The 24,496-nt window shown below is 40.9% G+C and overlaps 2 protein-coding genes across 2 annotated transcripts in view; both read right to left on the bottom strand.

Moving 5' to 3' along the window:
* Positions 1-13,010, bottom strand: part of LOC129745355 (uncharacterized) — a 95,008-nt gene extending 81,998 nt beyond the window's left edge. Inside the window, exon 1 of the mRNA XM_055738381.1 lies at positions 12,070-13,010. The gene's annotated coding sequence lies outside the window, so the exon portion shown is untranslated. The remainder of the gene's footprint in view (positions 1-12,069) is intronic.
* A 1,001-nt stretch (positions 13,011-14,011) lies between these two features.
* LOC129748629 (uncharacterized protein K02A2.6-like) lies at positions 14,012-17,797 on the bottom strand. The gene is made up of 4 exons (XM_055743291.1): positions 16,546-17,797; positions 15,758-15,773; positions 15,488-15,507; positions 14,012-15,188 (listed from the first exon to the last, which is right to left on the bottom strand). Exons 1-4 carry the CDS (start codon positions 17,754-17,756, stop codon positions 14,183-14,185), a joined length of 2,253 nt encoding a protein of 750 aa, XP_055599266.1. The 5' UTR covers positions 17,757-17,797; the 3' UTR covers positions 14,012-14,182.
* Positions 17,798-24,496: the final 6,699 nt, after the last annotated feature.

Genomic DNA, 24,496 nt, shown 5'->3' with positions numbered 1-24,496 from the left:
TAACCTGTTTAGGGTAAGTGAGCCCTATTTTGGCATGGTCCTTTTCTTGGCATGTCAACATGTTTATTCATGTTTTCAGGTCCAAATTGAGCTAAAAAAATCTGAATATGTTTTCATTGCGAAGAAAACAATCTGTTTCAAATCTGAGCATATCGAAATTTTCGATTGTTTGTACTTTATAAAAGTAGTTAATTTTTTTCGATCTGCATCCGAAGCAATTATGTTGGAAATCACCGAATGAAAATCAGATGAACTCACTTTTCTAGTGCAACTGTTAAATTTACATGCGATTTCAAACGCGGACATTCATTAGAAAAATTTGCAATAAATACTCATGCCTCCAGTTCAACTCGGCAAAAAATCTAAAAATAGGAGAGATGGGGGCATAATGGCCACCTTAAGGAAAACGGTTATTTAACCATAGAAAATAGCTATAATATGGAGGTTACATTATTGTTTCGTGTTCAGACACTTGAAAAGCCTATTCCCTAACGGGCTGAAACGTGAAAAACTAGATGAAAACGTTAAAAAATGCATTTTAAAATTTTTTTCCAAAAGCTGAAAACCAGCCACTGTGGAGGCATAATGAGAACCCCCCCTGAGGCAGTATGAGCACCATTAATCAGAGCAAGATGTGCGTTTTTGCCGGGGAATCTAGCAGCGAATTCAATTCGATGAAGTCAGGTGAGTCGTAGATTCATCAAACAAAGCAATTACAAAATTTAATCTAGGTCTGTTTGTAGAATACAAACAATTCACGCACGCTCAAACATAAAGTGCTTTGTTCGGCGGATGATGCTACTAGCCGTATAATGTAACAATAAAAAAATCGATCATGAATTGTGAATGGAAAAAAATCCCCTCGAACAGAAATCTAACTCTAGTCTTTTGATTACCTCTCCGACACCTTACCAATAGGCTAAATTGTCGGATGAAAACTAGTCAAGGTGTGGCGCTATCAATAAATTTTAATTTGCTGCTAGATTCTACGGCAGAAAATGCTCATTATGCCTCGATAATATGGTGCTCTATATGCCCCTAGTCAACAAATTTAAGTAAAAACGTGTTTTAAAATTGATAAAAGTGAAAAATCAAATATTTTATGATGGTAAAAATTGAGAAACAATGTGTACATCATGTTGCAGTGCGTACATTATAGATCAAGGTTATTTTAAGATCATAAGAGCTTATTTCGTGGTGCTCAAAAATTATAATATTTTCGTATCTTGAGAACCAAGCTAGTTTTTTTAAATATCTCTGTAAAGATGATAAGGAGATTCCTTTTTTTGTGAAAAATTAATACTATAGGAAGTACGAAACAAATCCTCATGAAAATTTATTTAAGAAAATACACACTTTCGTAGAAAAGCGTAGTTCTCATTATGCCTCGGGTGCTCGTTATGCCCTCATCTCCCCTACTAGAAAGACAAAAGAATGAATATTTATTTAGGTTTTGAATAAAAATTTAAAACTAATTTTGTTCCTTTTCTTGGCATGCAACTTCAATCGAAATACACCACCAGTGTTGGAAGCTGGAAAAATACATGTTCATTTAAGAGGTATTTTTGGGCTGATGTTTTCCCTAAAAATTCATTTAAAACTACGCACAAATGTTTTCATACTAATTGGGTTGTATGATAAGACCGTTTCTATCAACTTAAGCTTCGAAATAAATTGAAGAACATAAGTGATTCGACAAACTAAAAGTCATATCCAAGCATTGAAAATGCAAAAATCGCTATTTGGGAACCATGAATCGAAGGTACATTGGTATGCGTGCGAACAGCATTTGCATTGCAGTCTGCCGAGCACATGGTCTCCTACAGAACACAGTGGTTCGATATAAAAAAAAACTAAGTGAAATTAACCAACTCGCAAGACTTAAGATGTTATTCTTATCTAAAAACTGTTAGATCGATGGAAATTTATGACTTTAGTATATAAAATACATAATCTATTGAGTTTTGGAATCGTTTTCTATTCCTTGGGAACCATATACTCAGATTTAATTTTTTTGGATTTTTGTTCTAATTTTTTTCTTGGAAACAGAAGTTGGAAGTTCAGGAAAATATCGTTTCTTTCCAATTTTTTTTTAAATATTAGATGTGAGTCGAATTAAAAAAATTGTTTTAGCAAGGTTTACATTCTAAGATCTATTTGGCGTGTCAAACCACTGCGCAACGCCCCGGGCATTCGAGATGGCTCTTGCTAGAAGCTCATAATCTCAGCTAATAAATTCAAAAGGGCAAAATTTCAAAATACCATTCAAGGAAATTTTAAATTTCTTTCTTTATGAAGCCAAACTCTACAATTTGAATTTAGTTGTTTGGTAGTGAAAACAACCATATGTTTCGCAATCGCAAGTCTCCTAGAGTATTTTACTATCAACTTATGGTGTATAAAACTCAAAAGGAATAATTTAAACATTGATTTATAAATGACAACACATCATGATGCACAGAACCATAGAAATCTCGTAAATGAATCGGTCGTTAGGCTTAGCATTCCTGAATTTGTCCAGTTATTCATTCTAGTAAGGAAATTCTCCATTAAAAAACTGAGAAAATCTAAGCAATTTTACCAATATTTGGTAAAATCTAATCGATGAGTTAAGTTCAAAATAAGATATTTCAATTCAACGTTACCATACGACTTTCACAACAACCACGTTCAAGTCGTTTTTTTTTTATTATTCGTTTATTTGACACGGCTTAAACCTTTCAGTATTACTCCCATTCAAGTCGTATTTGATTTTTATTTTGATGAAATTGTCTCAAAAAACTTCGTAAAAATGATGAACTATGAAATCTCTTTGAAAAATTTCGAGGAATGTGAATCAATTGGGGCCAGATACCAATATTTTACATCAATATTCTGGCAGCTGGACCACACCAACTATTTTTTTTAAACTCTACGTTGAAAACCTGGGCTAGTCTACATAAATAAGCCCATGCCATCTGAAATACTTTTCCTAGATTGATTGGCTTTATTCAAATTTTATCAGTCCTTCATGAGTTACTAACTGTATACATATTGGAGAAATTTTTTGAAGTGTTCAGTTTAGAAAGATTGCTTACAAAACATGTTAGTTTACTAATCTAAGTTTATTCATCAAAGGGATTTAATGTTCATGAAAAAGAGAAAGTTCAACCCACTCGCGGACATAATTCGTTTCTGAATCGGTCCCCATGATGAAGGTTTGGTTGTCATTCATTAACCAATGATTCTTGTTCATGCACAAATATTCTGGAACAACCTAAGGTGTTTATAATCATCACTTTGTTTAAATGAGTAAAAAGTTTAAAGTTTTAAAAATTAAAAATAGAATTGCGGAAATTCTGGACTTCCGACTTTTTGAAATAAAAGCTGATTTTGGGCTTCCCTTCCAACCAAATTTCATCAATGTTTTCAAAAGCAGTTTTGTTGTATGAGTGAAGCCCGGTGTTCCATCGTCGCATAGAACTTTACGCTCAGCTGACGTCATTCTGTCAGTGGCCTTATATTCAGAATAGCCAACGATTCTGTTCATCGGAACGGCAAACAATTGGTACGGCGGCCAAGTAATTGGAGCACCGCAGTGAGTACTTTGCATGCATTTTGCTCACATTAATGGAAGTTCCATAGAGAAAACATATTTTTGTTGAACTCTAAGCAAGTTAGCAAGTAAATTCTTCAAAGGATGTTCTATGATGCATTCAACAGGAAGGTTGGAATGTTGAAAAAAAGGGTAAACCATGCCTTAGGTGCCAAGGTCGGGTACATTTACACTAATCGCAATTAAATATTAAAGCAGGGTGTTTTTGAATTTGTTAACAACTTGATGTTAAATTAATTAATAATACTGTTTTACGAGGATTTTATCGGTTTATTTAGTTTTCAAATTAAAAGAAATATCTGTAGAAGGGCTATCACTGCTTGCAGTTTTCATGTTAACGGAAATAGTTATTAACAATGTTTTTCCTTTCTCTCCCTCCTATGGCCAAAATCTCATCATTATCATCTTCATGACCAAAGTTCTCAACAGCATCATTTACATCATTACCTTCATTATTCAAATTTTCATCCAAAATTTCTTCCACCGGGTACTTAGGCCGGAACAAATTTCAAATCCTTCTTTTGTCACTCGGAGTTGGAACATCGCGAGGGGGGGGACAATAAAAAATAATGCGAAAAACAAATACATTGGAATAAATTGCACGAAAGCTTTTATGCAACACAGTTGCATAGAATATCCTTGCACAAAACCTAAAAAACATGTAATTTTTTATCGAAAAATTCAATAAAATCAAGAATACAAAAGGTGGAATAACTTCCATATTCCAAAATTTGTTTTTTTCGTCTTGTAATCTTTTGGATTCTTGAAATTTTTTTCGAAATTTACATCAAATACTTCAAACTTTATTTATTTTCCCCTTCGGGTTTTTGGAAATTTCGAAGGGGGGGGGGGGGGGGGGGGGCGACAAAAGAAGAAATTGATATTTGTTCCAGCCTTATTGTAAACTAAGAAGTTGTGAGTTATTACACAGCTATTGATTCTCTCACCACAAAAGTCCTTGTCATAACGTAAAAATGAGTCTTTCGAAATGCATCTGAATCTAGACTTCAGAAAACCGTTGCATCGTTCCACAGGATTTCGAGCTTTACAGTGGGCAGTGTTAAAGTCGGTTTCTGCTTGGTTTCTTGCCCTTGTAAATGGAACAAGAAGCCATGGCTCAGTTGGGTAACCGCCGTCTCCTAGCAAATATGTATTTCTGCTTCCGGCATCATACTTTTGCATAAAATGTCGACGTACTTGGCTACGTTTCCATGTAAACGCGTCATGGGTAAATCCTCCAAATCTTGCGTTCACATTGAATATACGACGGTTCATATCGCAAATAATCTGAACATTTTTAGAATGATATCCTTTTCTGTTCAAGTACACATGCTCTAGATCTTTCGGAGAGCTCAAGCTACATGTGTACAGTCAAGAGCTGCAATCACTCCGGGTATATTAAATAGCTGGAAGAACTTTTGCTTAATTAGGGCTAGTTCTGCATCATTTTTTGGAAAAACGACAAACCCTCCCAACAGATATTTGTTCATTGCACCAATAACGTTCTTCAAAATACGATGACATGTTGGTTGTGAAACTGCCAGTAAGTTGTCTTGTCCGACTGTCACTTGATGGGAACCTGAAATATGTTATAGTTGTACATTCGAAAGTGTCATACTTATTGATTTAGATTAATTAGGTATAATCGATTACCTGAGCCAAGATATCGTAATGTTGTTAGAACTTGTAAATGTACCGGAATAGTTGTGGTTCTTTCATCACTCAATGGGATAGCGATCGATGGTTGATCCAATAAGTTAATAAACTTCTCAGCCAAACATTTTGGCATTCGATAGAGTTTTTCGAAATTTCCATCCAAAATATCAAACGGATTACTAAGACCAAACCCACCGGGCGCTGCTGTTTCGGTCGGTATTTCAGATGTTTTGATTGGTTGCGTTTTTATCTACTAACTGATTTTCGCACCCATTGTTGCAATCCAGGTTGGTATTTGTATTTGTTTATTTTCTGATAGCGACTACCAGCTGCGTTGCTACCGGGTTGCTATATAAACGTATCCTGTAACAACCTACTGCTCGAATGCTATTTCTCGAATCAAGTTACCGACTGTTGGTGCGATGATGGGTTGATAAATATGTTGATGAATGTACTCAATTCGAGGTTTAGCAACCATTGGTGGGCCTGGTCTAATATCTCTCAAATAACGATGATGCCGAAGTAGTTCGATTTTTTCTTGGCGTTTATACCACTTCTTTTTTGCATAGTAATATGATACAATCATTTGCTCCATTATTTTCAAGTTTTAATAGATATTAACGAATAATTTAACAAAAAATACTCACTGAAAATAAATGCCTTTTTAAATTTCCGAAGCAAAAATGCCGAAGAAATTAAAAATCTCGTTTTCTATTTCAAACGTCAAAAAAATGTCTTCTTTAAATTCTCTGGAATTCCAAGATAAGAAAATTTTAAAAATGTCTTCAAAAATTTCTTTTCTTTCACAACATTTTTTGCCCGGAATTCGGCTGCTGGACTACATACATACAAATTACAGAACTTCCCAAACCACGATGAGCAGTAACAATCGACGGCTTAAAATCGGGCACGGAAGCTTTACGAGAAGATGCTGACATTTTACGGCTGCTTTGTGATGGACGACAAAACGTATATAAAAGCCGATTTTATGTAAATTTCGGGGTTGGAGTTTTTCACCGGCAAGAGCAAGTTCGCTGTGGACGACAAACTTAAGAAGAAAAAAATGTCGAAGTTCGCCTCCAAATATCTCGTTTGGCAAGCCATCTGCTCTTGTGGGCTGAGAAGTGAGCCTTCCGTGACGAAGGGCACAATAAATGGCGAGATCTACAAATCTGGGTGCATCGAGGAGCGCCTTTTGCCGTTCTTGCAGCAGCACGACAAAGCTCTGCTATTTTGGCCAGATTTGGCATCACGCCACTATTCTAAAAGTGTCCTGGAGTGGTATGAGGCCAATTCTGTCCACTTTGTTCCCAAGGACATAAACCCGCCAAACTGTCCGGAGCTGCGCCTGGTGGACCAGTAATGGACAATAATGAAGTGGGAACTTTTTTTCAAGGAAACAGTAGGGTAGAAATAAAGCCACTTTTAAAATCCTAATTTAAAATAAACTATTAAAAACTGCTACTTTCCTGAATACCACTGAACTTATGCATTCCTTTTTTTAAAGGAAAGAATGATTGGTGACGCAGCTACATTTTTTCATTTTAATTTAAAAAAAAAACTGGTGAATAAGTTGAAAGACACGACTGCTCATGTAATCACACATCAAAGTTTAAAAATAACTTCACATATTGTATGAATAATCTTCGATATAATTATAAAGCGAAAACATAAAAAATATCTGACCGGCAATAGTACTTTGTACTTACATTCTCATGCTCTTAAAATAAAACTGCTTCATTTAGCTTAAATCGAGGTTCTCTATTACAAGCTCGTTCGAAAGTTATCGCCATGTCAATCAGGAAGAATATAAAAAATCTGTCACGGACTTCTTTAGAAACAAAATTTTGTGCATTTTGTGCATTTTGTGCCGGCGCGAAGCAACAACCAACGACTCTCTCCCATTTACCTTTTCCACTCGAGTTCCGTTCGCGGTTCCTGCAGTTGATGGCTGAGGCACCTGTAGACCACATGCAAACTTCCATAAAAAGCGTGAGTTTGCTGTTGATATAGCACAAAGTCTGTGGCTGTCGGTAAAAACTACCCACGAGTTTCGGTCTCTGGAGCCATCTTGCGAAAAGGTGCAGTCGTCTAATGGACCATCCGATTGGTGCCGGGCTTTGACATGCAACGGTTTTCCGTACAATACTTATCTCCTATGTGGGAGTTGTGCTTTTTTGTAGAATGGGGGCAAAAAAGAATCTACTACTGGGTACATTGACGGCTAAGCATTTTCCGAGCGAGTCGGAACCACTCCTTGCTGGAGGTTACCACGGAAAATGACACATTGCACCTATTCTCGCAATGGAAGAGCAAAATAAAAGAAAGAAAAAAAATAAAAGAGGAACAGTTGGGTTTCAAGCGACGGTGTTTGCAGCGTCATCGCATCCTAGTGGTATTTATGATAATTTCAACGATATTCTTTCATGTCATGGCCTCGGGAGTCTCGGGACTAAGGACTTAATGTCACTGTATATAATACATACATTTTCTCCTTTCCTTTAAATAAAGCAACTTTGAAGCTTATCAATTCAAAAAATGTATGTAGATGTCGAGTTTTTAAACCAGATTAGCTTTCGTCATCAAATGATAGAGATATGCATCCATTTGAATATCAATAATCCGTTAGATAAATTTATTTACAACCAACATGCACTCAATAGAGTACAACACATGTAAAAGTATCCTCGAAGACTTTAAAATCGAGCTTATCCATCATACGTTTATCCTACACTATTTACGCTTGCAATAACCGCACTGGACATTCATTAGCTTTGTGATTTATGGGACCGAAGCAAAACCCCTTCACAGGGCTCTTCTACCGACAGTCAGAGCAATTGGCTGTGTCGAACATTGTGGGATGGTCCATTACATACATCAGTTTGTCAACTGTATTATATCTTATCCTGTGCAGTCTTCTACACACATATGTATGTACATATGTTGTATCTGTTGTTGAATCCTGCGATGCACAATTCATCCTTCTAGAGTGGTGGCCATTCATGTTTAACTAGCAATTTGCCTACCATCTGATTATTTACGAGCTTGTAAGGATTTTCCTGTACTTACGTATGGATAAAATCAGCCTAAATGAGAAATTCTTTAAAACTGTGAGGCGTGACTGCGTTTTTAATACACGCAAACGGATGAATCATTCTGAAAAAATAAATGCACCAAACTCCGTAATGTTGTGTCAATAAAATTGGTCAACTTATGTAGCTTATTCTGTTTCTAACAGCCTGTTCTCATGACAGGGTTATTCCAAAGTATCCCTTGCCTTGGTGTTATCCTGAGCTTCGAAGAAACCATAATCTACAGGGTCCGAATATTGAAGTGCTACATTGTTAACATCACTAACAAATTATTTGATCAAAACAAAAACTTTTTGTTTAAAATTTAATTAGATTTACTTCAAAACAAATCATATTTTCAAAATCCAATGGTGCATTTTAATTTTTTTTTATCCATGAGCTTAATCAAATGCTGCAAAAGCTCAAGGCGCATGTTCTTAAAAGCCTGCTGCTGATTTTTGTGGTATGTTATCCCAGGGTTCAGCTAGATGGCGCTTCAGAACTTTCAAACCGTCATGTTTTGTAGAGCAGACATCGGGCTTCAATATAACCCAGACAGTCAAGGTCATCGGGTTCAGGTCTAGCGTACTCGCCGGCCACTCCGCGCTCGGAATTAACCCACAAAAAAATTTTTGCACACGAAAATTGGGTTTCTTCCCTTCGTGAGCCAATCAAGGTTGCCAAAATCTCAAAAAAATCTATAATTTCACAGAATTTTGAACAAATAATTTCCGATGTTCTGGTTCTAGTTTTTTTTAAATAAATCAAAATTTGTGATCGGACTAAAGGGTGATACGGTCAAAATTTGGTCAATATCAACTTGACGTATTTCTTCCAATTTTGCATTATAAAAAACCTGAACACCCCTTATTTTGAAGGTGTGTGTGTAGAATGTTGCTCCTATTTTGATTTTAGAACTCACTCTTCAGTTGTCAAAATGCCGTCCAAGGAAGAAGAGCAGCGTATCAAAATTTTGCTCGCGCAACGCGAAAATCCGAGCTACTCGCACGCAAAGCTGGCAAAATCGCTAAAAGTTGCCAAATCAACCGTTACAAATGTTATTAAAGTGTTTGGGGAACGTTTGTCGATTGTCGACAGCCAGGAAGTCTAGATCGGGGGTGAAATCGAAAACCGGAAGCCGCTGAGACGACAAAGAGAGTTGCCGGTAGTTTCAAGCGAAACGCTAACCTCACTCTCCGAGATGCCACAAATAAGCTGGGTGTATCGTCTACAACCGTGCATCGAGCCAAAAACGAGCCGGACTATCGACTTACAGGAAGGTAGTGACTCCAAATAGCGATGATAAACGAAGTACGACGGCCAAAGCGCGATCCCGAAGGCTGTACACGACGATGCTAACGAAGTTTGACAGCGTGGTAATGGACGACGAAACCTACGTCAAAGCCGACCACAAACAGCTTCCGGGACAGAAGTTTTATACGGCAAAAGGAAGGGGAAAGGTAGCAGATATTTTCAAGCACATGAAACTGTCAAAGTTCGCGAAGAAATATCTGGTTTGGCAAGCCATCTGTACCTGTGGCTTGAAAAGCAGCATTTTCCTAGCTTCCGGAACTGCCAACCAAGAAATTTACGTGAAAGAGTGTTTGAATAAACGTCTGCTGCCTTTCCTGAAGAAACACGGCTGTTCCGTATTGTTTTGGCCGGATTTTGCATCTTGCCATTACGGTAAAAAGGTCATGGAGTGGTACGTCGCCAAAACGTGCAGGTAGTCCCCAAGGACAAGAACCCTCCCAACACGCCAGAGCTCCGCCCAATTCAGAAATACTGGGCTATTGTCAAGCGGAACCTAAACAAGACCAAAAAACTGCTTAGGACGAGCAGCAGTTCAAGGCAAACTGGCTTTCTGCGGCGAAGAAGGTGGACAAGGTGGCTGTACAAAATCTGATGGCAGGGGTTAAGCGTAAGGCCCGGCAATTCGGATTTGGAAAAGCGGAAGCCTAACTGAATATTTTTCCTTTTATACTAATTAAACTTGAAAAAGAAATTTAATTTGATTTTTTAAATAAACGATTTCAACGATTTACACGCGTTTTCCCTTGACCAAATTTTGACCGTATCACCCTTTAGATGTAAGCGTTCCACTGAATTCAATAGAAGATATTGATTTGGCTGTGGAAAATTTCTCCTAACGCTTCCAAAACTCAACTTATTTTATTTCCCCATAAGCCAAGAGCTAAATTTTTAAAACCTAATGAAAATCATTCCATAACTTTTAATGGGGTTTCTTTAGAATGGTCTGATCACGTGAAATACTTGGGACTCCCATTTGATCGGAATCTTACTTTTAAAAATCACATTGAAGATATTCAATCTAAATGTAATAAATACACTAAATCTCTTTGTTCTCTCATCAACAGGAAATCCCGACTGTGCCAGAGAAATAAAATGCTAATCTACAAACAGGTGTTCCGAGTTCCGACCAGCGATAATGTATGCAGTTCCGATTTGGTCTAGCTGCTGCGCGACGAGGAAGAAAGCCATCCAGAGGATTCAGATCAAGGTTCTGAAAATAATTTTGCGACTTAGCACCGAAGATCCTCATCGTATTGCAGGCATTGAATCGATCGAAGAGATGGTCAACAAAATCTTTTCCAACTTCAGAGGCAAATCGATGCAGTCTTCCATCGAGATTCGTTCTCTCTTCAATTAGTTTAATTTTAGGATAGTTTTAGTTTTTTGTTGTAAGTTTAAAATATTTTTGACATTACAGGATGTTCTCCTGGGAAAAAATACTTGATTGTGCTCAGCAAATTTAAGTCGAATAAACAAATTTTAGTGATAAGTAAACTATAGGGCTCTGGACAGTTCATTATTGAACTGAACACCTAATTTAATGTAATAATGTAATATAAATGTAATGATGAATTGGTATGAATAAAGACATATTTAAAAAAAATAAAAATGCACTTGGATAAATCTGTTTTGATAACTTTTGGAAAATTTTCACATCTCGCATTCCAGCGCATAAAATAATGAAAAGCTCCCAAGCAAAAACACAACACAAACATTCCTTCGCATTTTCCTGCTGCTGCACATTCCTGTACCCATAGATTAACAATCGATTTCTCTCAAGCTCGTGTTCATGCTCTCTTTTACCCATTACACACATAACATTGTATGTCCCCAAGTTTAAGCTCAAGTTTTGCGCGTTCTCTTTGTGTGCTGTAAAGTTCGACTCTCACTCAACATCAGTAATTCTTCTGGCTAACCTCCTACCACCCTCTTATTTTCGAAAGGACCGAAAAAGTAAAACCGAAATCGGCTAACAAAATTACCACCCTCTTTCGCTCTGTGTGTTGTTGGCACCCATCCACGACACAAGAGAAAATGCGAAAATGCGACGAAATTTTTTGTAGTTGTTTTCTTTTGTGTTTGTCGGCGGCTTGTCCGGTGTGTGAGCTTTTCGCTTTTCCAACCCATCAAACCGGATTCGGTAGGAACAATAAAACCTGCCGCCGATTATTCGCAAACAATCAAACGATCCCACGATGTGTGCGGTTAGCAGCGGCTGGATAAATTATATACCAGTTTATTGACCCAATTCGGCCCATTCGTGATAAGTTGGACGAACAGGGGTATGTTTTTCACCGCAAGTGAACATTTTCCTCGGACCGGAAACGGTTTCGCTATGGAATTATACGCTGGGACAAAGGTCTCACTGGGCTGAATGTTGGAAAATTGTTTACAGCTGTATCATTTGGTGCTCAATAATTAAATTCAACTCACCTATTGCCTGGACTGGCGATTGAAGAGACTTGAAATATCCTCTGGCACAATGATGTTTTTTATCTGTTTTTACTTTTTCAATCGATGTTTTTTTTAATCTTCACTAAATGGCAGCCGTAAGAGAAAAAATATTCTCTGTTTTCGTCACATCAGTTTCGTGAATTTTTGATGGCTTGCATCACTGCACACAAATCTTCATCTCAAATCACATGTTGAAACATCTATATTATAGAGGAATTTCATCAGGATTCATCCTTTACGGTGACCTTTGAGAAAGAACAATCCACTCCGAATGGATGAACAACTGAACAACTTTTTCACAATCTTTCACGTTTTGCTCCTGTAAGTATGCAATACTTTGGAATTTCTTGAACAAATTTCATCGAATGATTTCACTATTCGAGACCTGGTTTTCACTTGGAATCGATTTTCTTAACTACGCAGTCAACCCCACCGAAAAAAAAAACAAACAAGGATGATTCACTACTATTTCTACGAATTGCAACACCAATTTTCCAATTCCATCAACTTATCACACACAAATTTTCCCCCAAATTTCACAAAAATTTACCCTTGCCGTCGTAGATGACTTCGACTATTCCCTCTCAATCGAGAATACTTGCAGAACCTATTTCTTCTTTTCAACTCAAATCACCCGCAAAATCCGGAAAACCCGTAGCGAAACCAGAACCGAGATGAAAAATATCCCGATAATATTCCGATATGCTGCTGCTTCCTTTCGTTGTTAGCTGACCAAATATTTTTCTTGGGTATCCTTCCTAGAGAATGGCGCTGACCGTGTACCGTCGTACAATCTGCTGAGTGAGAAAAAAAGCACCAATATCCAAAATGTTAAACAGCATACACACACCCGACGGTTTAGCTTTCCATAGTCGTCCCCCGGTCGCGTTATTCCTACTGGCTGGACCGAATCACAACGAATGAGGCGCAGCACTGGCCAGGATCCCGCAGCAACCGGATGGGACCGCAAAACGGGCGAAAGCGCTTACCGACAAATACTTACACGACTCACTACTCACACATGCGTCGCACCAGCCAGAAAGGATGTTCGAAAAATGGAGCCGGACGGGAGCTTTTTCGAACAACCGATTAACGGGATGGTATAGGGTTACTCTTTGAAATGGGAGCCGTTTTTAAGAAAAATATACGTTGGACGATCCTAGAAAAGTCATGCTTTAGTTTTGGAAAAAATTTTGTGTGCCCGGGCGTAATGGGAGTTTCATTATGTCTAAGCATGATTTTGATATAACCCTGCTCATTCCGGATGACGACGTTTCAACAGCTGATTTCCGCTGTGGCCGCTTACGGTTTAACTTAAAACTCTGTGTAACGTAAGCTCCAGTTTGCATAACTTTCGTGAAAATGAAAGCATTTCTGGCATTTCCCCGGAAAAGCGCGAAAATATTATACAAAAATGGTGTACTGTCTATCCCCATAATTTCGCTGACCCAGTTGGCGAAAATGAAAGAAGTAAGCATTGAAGCAGTTCGAAATGCAATTCGCAAGTATGGAGAGGAAAGAAGCTTCGTGGACAAATAAAAATCTGGGTAGAAACCGGATCCAGTGGACAAAACTTTGGGTCGGAGAGTAATGCGTGCTTACGCCAGAAAGATCCTAAAATGTTTGTTTCCGGAGCACCCAAAACCGTGTAAACCGTAATTATTATCAGTTATTGGTCACTCCTCTGGTGTTTCACTAACGCCTGTCTGCATGTAACTGTTTGAAACTGCCAACGGGCGAGGCAAACGCGACCCTCAAAAGTTTCTAACGTGCCATGATTGTCAGTCGTTAATAAAGGACTGTAGCATGTAGGTACGAATTCAGCTTGAGAGAAATCGTAGAGATAAAAAAGGATGTCTTGAGACAAATTAGAGGTAATGCTGGGTGTCGTGTTCCCAGACGAATGAAAAGGCAAGTAGACTAAACTAAAGTATATGTTTATTCGAGAAAGTGTGACAACTGAATGACAGATCTTTCACACAAGGGGTGGTATTTATACCAGCAAGTACCCCTAGCGTGATGATAGCATGCTGCGACATTCTAGTAGCTTCTGATTGGTCGTGTGGTCGTGGCCTACCACATCTCCCTTTTTTTAAGAAAGATCGTACGAGCTCAATCGCTTGGGCGGACAGCGATTTCGGGTTGGTCTTGTCCGTGGTGGTGGAACTTCAGGTGACTGCAGAGGTGAGCCATACTCGGAACAATCCAAATCGTCTTCATTCCGCAAGGAGTCTGTTTGGTCAGCTCCGGAGACTGGAACAACGAAATCATCCAACAACACCGACAATGGAAGATTTGGTGTTGGAACCGGTGCTGCTGTTTCGATGAACCAGGCCTTCAGTTGATTGGTGTGGGATCGGATGAGTCGACCGTTGTCCAGGAGAACGGTGTACATCACGTTACCTTTGGGTTCGATGATCCGACCCGGAATCCACTTGGCGGAATTCCCTTGATGAACCTTGGCCAGAACCGGATTTCCAGCGACGAATTTCCTTTGCACAGCGCCGTGATGTTTATTGAACTGAGCGTTTTGAGCATCGTTGATTCGTGTTGGGCTTGGTAGCGTTGGCTTCAGAAGGTCCAATTGGGTGGAGATTTGCCTACCGAGGAAAAGATGAGCAGGGGTCTTGCCGTCAGGAGCGCTTCGAGCTGGCGTGGAACGGTACACTGACAAAAATGTTTGTAAGTGCTGGGTTGTAGCCATGCTTTCCCCATTTGCGAGCTTCTTGAGTCCTCGTTTCAAGCTGTCCACAAACCTTTCCGCTTGGCCGTTCGATTGCGGATGGTATGGAGCGGTCGTCAGATGTTGGATTCCGTGTTCTTTGCAGAATTGTTGGAACTGTGCGCTGATGAACTGGGAACCGTTGTCGGAGACCAATGTGTGGGGATATCCGTATCTTGCAAAGGTTTCTTGCAAGAAGTCCAAAGTTGCAGTCGTAGTAGTTGAACGCGTTCGGAAAACCTCGGGCCACTTGGAGTAGGCATCAACTATGACCAGATAGTAGAAACCATCGATGGGGCCGGCATAGTCGATGTGAATTCGCTCCATCGGTTTTGAAGGAAGGGGCCAGGATTCGAGAGTTGTTTTCCGGGGATCTCTCACTGCTTGGGCACAGGAACTACATCGGCGCACAAAGTCCTCGACGTCATCATCGATGTTCGGCCAATAGACGAAACTTCTTGCTATTGACTTCATGCGCTCCATTCCAGGGTGTCCTCGGTGTAGCTGGCGAAGTATTCGTTTTCGGTACAAGGCTGGAACGACGACACGGTCACCAAACATGATGCAGTCTTGAAAAACTTGTAGGCTGTCACGTCTGGAGAAAAACTGTCGTACTGTTGGATCGGCGATTGTTTTCGCAGATTCGGGCCACCCGTTCTGGATATAGTTGAATACTTCTTGAAGTGTTGGATCCTCTGCTGATTGTTTGGAGATCATGTCCGATGTAACCGGCAGGTTGGAGATGGACCCTTCGAAAATAGTTTTCACGTCTGTCTCCATCTGTATCGCTGCGATGACATATTCTTCGTCCGATTTCTTGTGGGAATTCATCAGACGAGAGAGAAGATCGGCGTGTCCAAAGCTTGCGGTTGGAACGAACTGGATTTCGAAATTGTAGAGCAACAAAGTCAACGCCCAGCGTTGGAGTCGATTTGCTGTGTACACCGGAATCCCTTTCTTGCTGCCGAAAACCTTCAGGAGGGGCTTGTGGTCGGTTTGAAGAGTGAACCTGCGACCATAAACCATTTTGTGGAAGCGCGTGACAGCAAAGATGAGTGCCAAAGCTTCCTTCTCGATTTGGCCATAGTGTACGTCCTCGGTGGTCGAGTGGTTAGCGTGGTAAGACGGTAATCGCTGATCTACTGATGGCATGGGTTCGATTCCCATCTCGGTACTGGTTGTTTAAATGTTAATCTTAAGTTGTCCACGTCATTTATTCAGTCTGTAAAGCCTAAATCGGCTAAGACGGTGTATGTCTTTTTTTTTTTTTAACCTCAGCAGGTGTCAACGATCTTGAAGCGTGAGCGATGGGTTTGATGGAACCGTTGGGGAATCGATGCATTATAACGGCACCCAAGCCGTGTTTGGATGCATCACCAGCTACGATGATTTCCTTCCGAGGGTCAAAGTGTGTCAGAAGGAGGTCAGACTGCAGAATGGATTTGAAGCGGTCGAACGAGCTTTGGCATTCTGGAGTCCATTCCCAGCGGGCGTCCTTCTTCAGTAACCGGTCGAGCGGCGCACGGAGCTCCTTGATTTGGCCTACAAACCGTCCATAATAGTTTATAGCGCCAAGATAGGATCGAAGCTGTGACACATTCGTGGGGGCCGGCATCTCAGAGATCGCACGAGTCTTGGCTGGATCTGGGCGGAGACCTTCCTTGTCGATGATGTGACCAAGAAATTTAATCTTAGGAAGAGAAAAATGGCATTTTTCGATGCGTAGATGAAACCCGTAATCACGAATCCTTCCAAGGGTCGCGTCCAGATTGCGATCGTGTTCCTCTTGAGTTCGTCCGGATACCAGAATATCGTCGAGATAGGTTTTTACACCTGGGATGCCAGCTACCATGCAGTCGATTATGCGTTGAAAGGCTCCAGGTGCCGATTTTATACCTGGAGCAAGACGGTTGTACTGGAACAGGCCTCGGTGGGTGTTAACCGTCAACAGTTTGCGTGATTCTTCCTCCACTTCGACCTGGAGGTATGCGTCCGACAGATCGATTTGGGAGAAAATGCGTGCCCCAGCCAGGGCAGTAAAGATGTCGTCGGGATGAGGCAGAGGATGCCGGTCGGATTCTAGAGCTGCGTTGAGTCCAGTTGAGTAATCGCCGCAAATTCGAACAGAGACGTTGTCCGATTTGCGAACCACGACGATGGGGGCAGCCCAATTGGAGAACTGCACTGGAGAAATGATGCCGCGTTCTTGTAGCCTTTGGAGTTCAGCATCCACCTTCGGGAGAGCGGCATAGGCTACCGGGCGCTTGGGGCAGTATACTGGTCGGGAATCCGGCTTGAGGTAGAGTGTAACCTGTGCTTTGGTGCACAGCCCAAGGGAACTCTGGAACACTTCGGGGAACTTAACCTTCAGTCGTTGTGCCACGTCTTCGGATTTCTGGATGGAGTTCACCAACGAGTCGAAGGGGACCGACCAAAGGTTGAACAACTCGATGAGGTCGATACCCAGTACGTCGAGATCGGAGTGGTTGGCAACGTAGATGCACCCTTGTTTGGAGACGTTCCGGATGGTTACTTCGGTGATAAACTCTCCTTTCAAGTCGAGCTTGTCACCGGAAGCGCTGACAGCAACGATGTTCGTAGGGTTGATTTTTGGTTTCCCGATGCAAGCCCAGGTTTCCGTCGAAATTATGGTGATGTCAGCCGCACAGTCGAGTTGGAGCTTCACATTGACACCGTTCAAATTTACCTCAGCAAATTTGCGCTTTTTGGAGATGTCAACATGTTTCACCAAACTGATGCTCTTCATCTTTTTCGTCTTCTTCCCGGGAGGCTTGGGATGGAGGGACACAGGGTTGATTGAGGGATCCTTCTTCTCAGCCTGGGGAGCTGCGTTGTTCTGCAGGAGAACTGCCATCTGCTGCTGCTGGTTGGCCAGGATATCGTTGAGCCGGAGGAGAGCGTTTTTAATATCCATGTCGGTCATCTTCTGATCGGGATCTTCGAGGTTCTCGTCGCCAATTTGTCGTGTTCCCAGAAGAATGAAAGACTAGAGACTAACTAGAGTATATGTTTATTCAAGCAAGTGTGACAACTGAATGACAGATCTTTCACACAAGGGGTGGTATTTATACCAGCAAGTACCCCTAGCGTGATGATAGCATGCTGCGACATTCTAGTAGCTTCTGATTGGTCGTGTGGTCGTGGCCTACCACACTGGGTGAAACGTTCAGAACGTCAGACGGACTCCTGCATGTGACATGATCCTCGTGCTGCATCAGCATGCAACGTTGTAAGCAGCTAACGAGGCAGTAAAGCCTAGTTCAGCATGAATCTATATATATAAAAAGTAAATTCCGTTTGTTTGTTCGTTTGTATGTTTGTCTTCAATAGGCTCAGCTGCCTTAAGAGCTAGAGAGCTGAAATTTGGCATGGGTGCTCATTAGGGCCAGGAATGATGAAAAATGTTTTTAGATTTTCGGATGACCCCTTTTGAAGGCGGTCGTCCATACAACAACGGTTTTATTCCCCCGAACCAAAAGTCATGGCACCCATTTTGTGGACCGACGTTCGTTTCCGTTCGTTTTGTTGGCGGGATTATTTTCACCATCACTATGGGCAGGCTATTAGAAACGACCATCCAGAGCTCACATGTACTGGATAGCAAATCAAAGCTTGCTGAGCATTAAAAATTTGAAAGTGAAAATTTTGGCGGGTGTTTTTTGTACCTTCTACTGTTCAAAGCACATGCTACCGGTACGAGATATTTGGATACAATTTTAAGACTACATTTTGATTGAAAAATACAACTATCCTGTTAAGAATATATTGACTAGAATAGTAGTGGCTTTCAAAGTACTCTTTGCCGCCGCTGGGGGGCTTTGGGGGTCAACCATTTTCATATTTTTGGAATTCCTCATAAGAAAAAAAAAATCAGATTCAGAGTTTATGCAGTTGAAAACATGCAAAGTTTTTTTTTAAATGTCTTTATTCTAGAGATTTTCAGCTTTCAGCTGGTTCATCTCCATGCAAAGTGAGTTTTCAACATGCTTAACAAAATCATCCATATTGAAAAGTGGGATAATCTTCAACAGATATTTTCATTAAATAAGGGATAGAAAAGATAAAAAAGCAGTTAAATGTTTTGAAGATAAAATTATTAGGCCAAATCTATTCAAGCTTCCTAAGAAATGATGTTTGTCAATATTAAGTTTTCAATGTCTTAGTCATCTTGCCGTTTTTATACATCGGATTGGGTTGTAAATTGGCCGATAGGGGTTATTTGGGACAAACAATTGAATTCACTTATCCAAATTAAAGTCAGGGGTCGGTCTAAGAGGTCGTTCATATTTACTATTCACTGATTTTGCGATATTGTCGTTATTATACACCTATTTAAAAGAAATTGGTACACGATAGTTTTGAGGGACGATGAATCGATTTCAGGTATTGAATTCAGCGTAAGGGGCCGGCAATGGGGTCGTCCATATTAACCTTACAATATTTGAAATATCGTCATTATTATACATCGGATTGGGATGAAAATTTGCACACGGTAGTTTTCAGAGACGGACAATCGACTTCAGATATCAAAGATTGTATAAGAAGCCACCAAAAGAAGTTTAACTTTTTGGCAATAATTGCGTTGTTATGCGACGATCGACTCGAAATTTTTAGACGGGGTTTTTTTTGGCACGGACAATCAATTCCTGATTTCTAATGAAGTAGCAGACGACAGAAGAGGTGTTCGTTCAATATTTTTGCAATTATAACTTAACAATTAATTCGGAAATGCATCTGGAAAATATTTGGCTATTGACTTTCATACAAACTGTTCATAACATATTCCAAGTTGAAAGCGAAACGGAGTTCGTATGGGGACAGCTAGTCTTTGATAAAAACGCTTACTATGCAAATAAGCGGCTTAGTTAGAAATGAAGAAGGACCACCCGAAATTCCTTAGCGCAAATAGGCTACGGGATTGTATTCGGAAATAGATAGTGCTGTAAATTTTGGTATCACCATTGTAACGGTCCAGAAATAGCCCCCAGCATTCTACGCCCATGCAGCGATGACAGTAGTGACAGCGACACGCAGTGCTACCAACAGTAACAGCAGAACATTCAGAATCAACCAAACAGACAGCCAGGCACACGGCATCGTCCTTTTTCATCGGCAGGCGGTCAACGAAGCAAGCTGTCGTTAGGCGAGCGGACGATTCTCTCGGGACCACGCACCACATTTGGCTGACCGTGGCAGGTTGTTCTTTTTAGAACAAATAAAACGAACAAAGTGGAGAGAATCGTCCGCGCTGTGCCTCGTGTATTTTTCTTGATCGATAAGGCGTTAGTGTCGACAAAATGTGGTTGCAACGAAAATGAAATTTATGGCACGAAAAAGAAAATGGTGGTTAACCAATGGTAAGTCCAATTTTCTCTCTACCGCTGTGAAGATACATTTCGGCTGCTATCGTTCGAAAGGTTTTCTTACTACGTAAGTTGTTTATTAATCTAAGGAAATCTGAAGCTAGAACCGGGGTTTCTCCAGTTAACGTGTGTTATGAAATAAGAACAGGTGAGAGCTTTAACGGTGCATGACTGCATGCGATTTCGACTATTCGATGCTCCACCTGAGCCGACCATTTTTTCTGTATTGTTTTGCCGGTAAAATTTTGATGTCAGTAGCGATGCTTGAATTGTCGAAATTAGATCGCATTCTAAATCTAAACTAGAGTGAACTTCAAAAGCGAAATCTGATAATTTAAAAGTGGAATAAAACTGTTTCTCGTTAATATTTTTTTTATATGCTGGTTGATACAAAATTGTCCTTGTTGATTAAATTAAAGTGAATTCATATTTGTGTTTGTTCGTTGTTTGCGGATTAAAATTTCAGATGGTTAAAAAAAGTGAAATCGATTTTCTGTCTCTTGAAAACGTAAAACGATGAAGCTTTTGGTATAAAGTATTGAGATTTGTGCAAGTCGAATGTGTTAAAGTGAGTTTTACTTATGTCTTTTTAGAAAGAGAAAAAAATCTTTTTCCTAGCACGTCAACCGAACAGCTGATTTCTCATTGTTAATAAAATTTTGGATGTATGATGGTTCGTTGAATGACAGAAACATTTAGTGTGTTCAATGATCGCGCTCTACCTAAATACTTATTTGAAGGAAAAGATGTCTTAAAAAATCATTGAATAAATATAATCATCAACCATAATTTTCCAAAACAATAACAAAGCGGACCAGCGTCCGTCTCAGGAAATACTTCACATGAAATGATTTACGACACATGCAATTACTCCACCTTAAAAAAAAATTAAATGACCAAATGTTGTAATTAAAGTTCATGTGATAAATTCGTTTAATTAGTTTTACCTTGAATTCTATTTCGTGAAAGGGTGACGGAACATCCAACACGAGTTTTATTGAATCACGGAGGATTAGATAGCTGCCTGTGATGGAACTTCGTACTGTAGCCAAGTTGGCCAAGTTGGCCAAGTTTCGTGTTGCGACGGGACATCCAACAAAAACTGGTTGCGATGGGACGTCCAACCAAAGAAAGAGTTTCGTGTTGCGACGGGACATCCAACAGAAACTGGTTGCGATGGGACGTCCAACCAAAGAAAGAGTTTCGTGTTGCGACGGGACATCCAACAGAAACTGGTTGCGATGGGACGTCCAACTAAAGAAAGAGTTTCGTGTTGCGACGGGACATCCAACAGAAACTAGTTTGAGATGGGACGTCCAACAAAGAAAGGGTTTCGTGTTGCGACGGGACATCCAACAGAAACTGGTTGCGATGGGACGTCCAACTAAAGAAAGAGTTTCGTGTTGCGACGGGACATCCAACAGAAACTGGGTTGCGATGGGACATTCAACCAAAGAAATAGTTTCGTGGGGTTGAGACGAGACATCCAACCAATATATGAATTTCGTGTTGCGGCGGGACATCCAACAGAAACTATGTTGAGACGGGACACACAACAAACGAATGAGTTTCGTGTTGCGACGGGACATCCAACAGAAGCTAGGTTCAGGTGTTGTGACGAACGGTTTGAGATGGGAGAACCAACTGAAGGCCTGAATTGAAAATTTTATATAAGAAATCGAAAATTAACGAAGGAATTCTGGTTGCATTGAATTCTTGGTTGTAACGCGACAAAAATTGATTTTTTTTTAAAAAAGGTTATAGTATATAAAACCAATAAGTTTAGTTGTTAATAATGCATTTAAATATACCTGAATGTTCGGAAAATATAAAAAAAAATCATTAGTTTTCGTATACCTATTTAATGATTTAATCGAAATGTAAATGCATATGAAGGAAAAAGCACAAAGCATAAAAACCCATCTGTAGAGATTGAAAAAACGATACAGTTGTTATCTAGAAAAGAACAGTAAAATTTAAAACATTTAAGAATCCAATATAAAGGTTATTTCTTCCTAACTGAAAAATATTCTAATAATAGCATCACAATATGACTCATAATCTTCAAAGATTGCAAATTCTTCCAAAGCTTCTCAAGAATTATCCTGATTAATCTCATGTTTAATGGAGATTTTGTTTAAAAATTCACAGCTGTTAAGCAAAAAGTGACAAAAATTTCAATAATAAATCTTCTTTTCTTCCCTTTTTATTTTGAAGTAGAGGGAAGATGTGACGGTCCAGAAATAGCCCCCAGCATTCTACGCCCATGCAGCGATGACAGTAGTGACAGCGACACGCAGTGCTACCAACAGTAACAGCAGAACATTCAGAATCAACCAAACAGACAGCCAGGCACACGGCATCGTCCTTTTTCATCGGCAGGCGGTCAACGAAGCAAGCTGTCGTTAGGCGAGCGGACGATTCTCTCGGGACCACGCACCACAACCATCACCAACAGTTGCTCTGCGAAGTAGTTCCACTTTCTCGTGGTTCAGAGGGAAAACGTGTCTGCATTACTGCGCAGATGTATGGCCGAGAGAACTACACCCTTCCCCCCCCCCCTTAGCCAACCCGCCGAGCCAGTGAGGACGCCGGTAGATGTCGGAGAGAGTGAAGACCCCTTCGTCGAAGTCCAACAGGCAGTAAAGGAACTCCTAAGCTCAGGAGCTTCAGAACCCCGAGGCTTCTGCTGAATTAGCGGCGACAATGGCGGGCATCAAAGACCTTGTGGAGTGTGTTAGAAAAACGTCTTACATCCACAAGGTCCGTGAGAAACGAAGCATTTTAGACCACAGGGTTCGAGAAATTCAAAAATAACCCCAATTCAACTCAGTCTATTGACATGGACAAGACGCGGGGTGGGGGTGTGCCGCAGGAAACGTGCCCGAACAAACAGCGCAAAATCTTCAACGAGCTGTACCCACAGCACGGGAAGTCACCGATGTCCAGCTGGCAGCACCAGTGGGATAGCTCGGAACGCGATCGGTGGACTCATCGCTTGATCCTTAACGTCGGATTTGGGATGGATCGGAGACATGTAGAGGTGGATTTCTGCATGACATAGTTTTTGACTGGTCACGGATGCTTCATGCAATACCACCATCGCATTGGTTTGCACACGTGGCCTCGCCATCCTGCCCAACCTTCGCGGGGATAAGACATGACCTTCTCCGCAGTCGAACTCGTTGGGGAAAGAGTATTCACGCCGCGGAGTACTCTCAGGTAGAGTGGTCTCACGTCGCCGTCGGAATCACCTTCGGGAATCATCTGAGTCGTAAGCGTTAAAGACCCGTACGTGTTCTGTGACAGACGCGAGACTAGAATAAGCCGCTCTAAATTCGGCACACGGCGGGCGAAAAATCTAGGGTTGCCAGCCCCAAAATTGCCAGCCTGAAGAAGGAGACCGGACCGGACCACGGTCGAAGTAGAATGTCTTTTCGGCGGGGCCTTCGAGTAGTGTGCGTCCGTTACAAAGTTAAGTCTTTACCTTCTGCATATGCCGACCTACTAGGTACGTTGCGAACGCTGCGTAGGATATTTCCACCGCCCCGGAGTATCCGAGTACAACGACGGAAGCTGGGGGGATAAGACTTGACCTTCTTTGCATTCGAACTCTTAGGGAGAAGAGTATTCACGCAGCGGAATACTCTCCGATGGAGTGACTTCATGTCGTTGGCGGGTGAGTCACTCGAGTCTTCACGTCTTCGCCGGGAATCATCCGAGTAGTTACGTAAAGCCCCGGACGTGTGCGTGTCCTGAATAAGCTTATCTCGATCGGCAAACGGACGGAAAAAGAGGAGATGGTCTTTAGCCAAACCAAACGGAGCCAAGATCTCAAGTCATTGCAATTGCAAGGTCATTGCCAAGATCATTGCCATTGGTCTCTAGCAGTGGTCTCGAACAGGGCGGAGCGAACGATAGTCGTGGTAAATAACCAAGCGAGTCTCGAGTTATGAGTAAAGGCCGGACTTGAAGTCCGTCAGAGGAGAAGTCCATAGTCTTGAATCGTAATACAAGGCAGGGTATATATGCTGGAGTTTTGATTTGAATCCGAGTGAGCCGATCAGCGCAGAAACGTTGACTTGGTCTCTCATCACGGGTAGATACAGCCTTCGTTGCAGGTCCGGATGGGAATTATGGCCAGACGGGCTTTATGACGTAATTCTTCATAGTATCTAGAGTCGACTAATTGCACCCATAGACTCAGAGTAGCATACTGGAGGAGAGGCGGTGGCTCGTCGTGCCTTGGAATGCAATCCATAAAAAGGATTTACCACCTGGATGATCAACTAAGAAAAAA

The sequence above is a fragment of the Uranotaenia lowii genome, chromosome 2, assembly GCF_029784155.1.
Source record: "Uranotaenia lowii strain MFRU-FL chromosome 2, ASM2978415v1, whole genome shotgun sequence".
Lineage (NCBI taxonomy): Eukaryota > Metazoa > Arthropoda > Insecta > Diptera > Culicidae > Uranotaenia > Uranotaenia lowii.
This window is presented reverse-complemented; position numbering and strand designations above follow the sequence as displayed.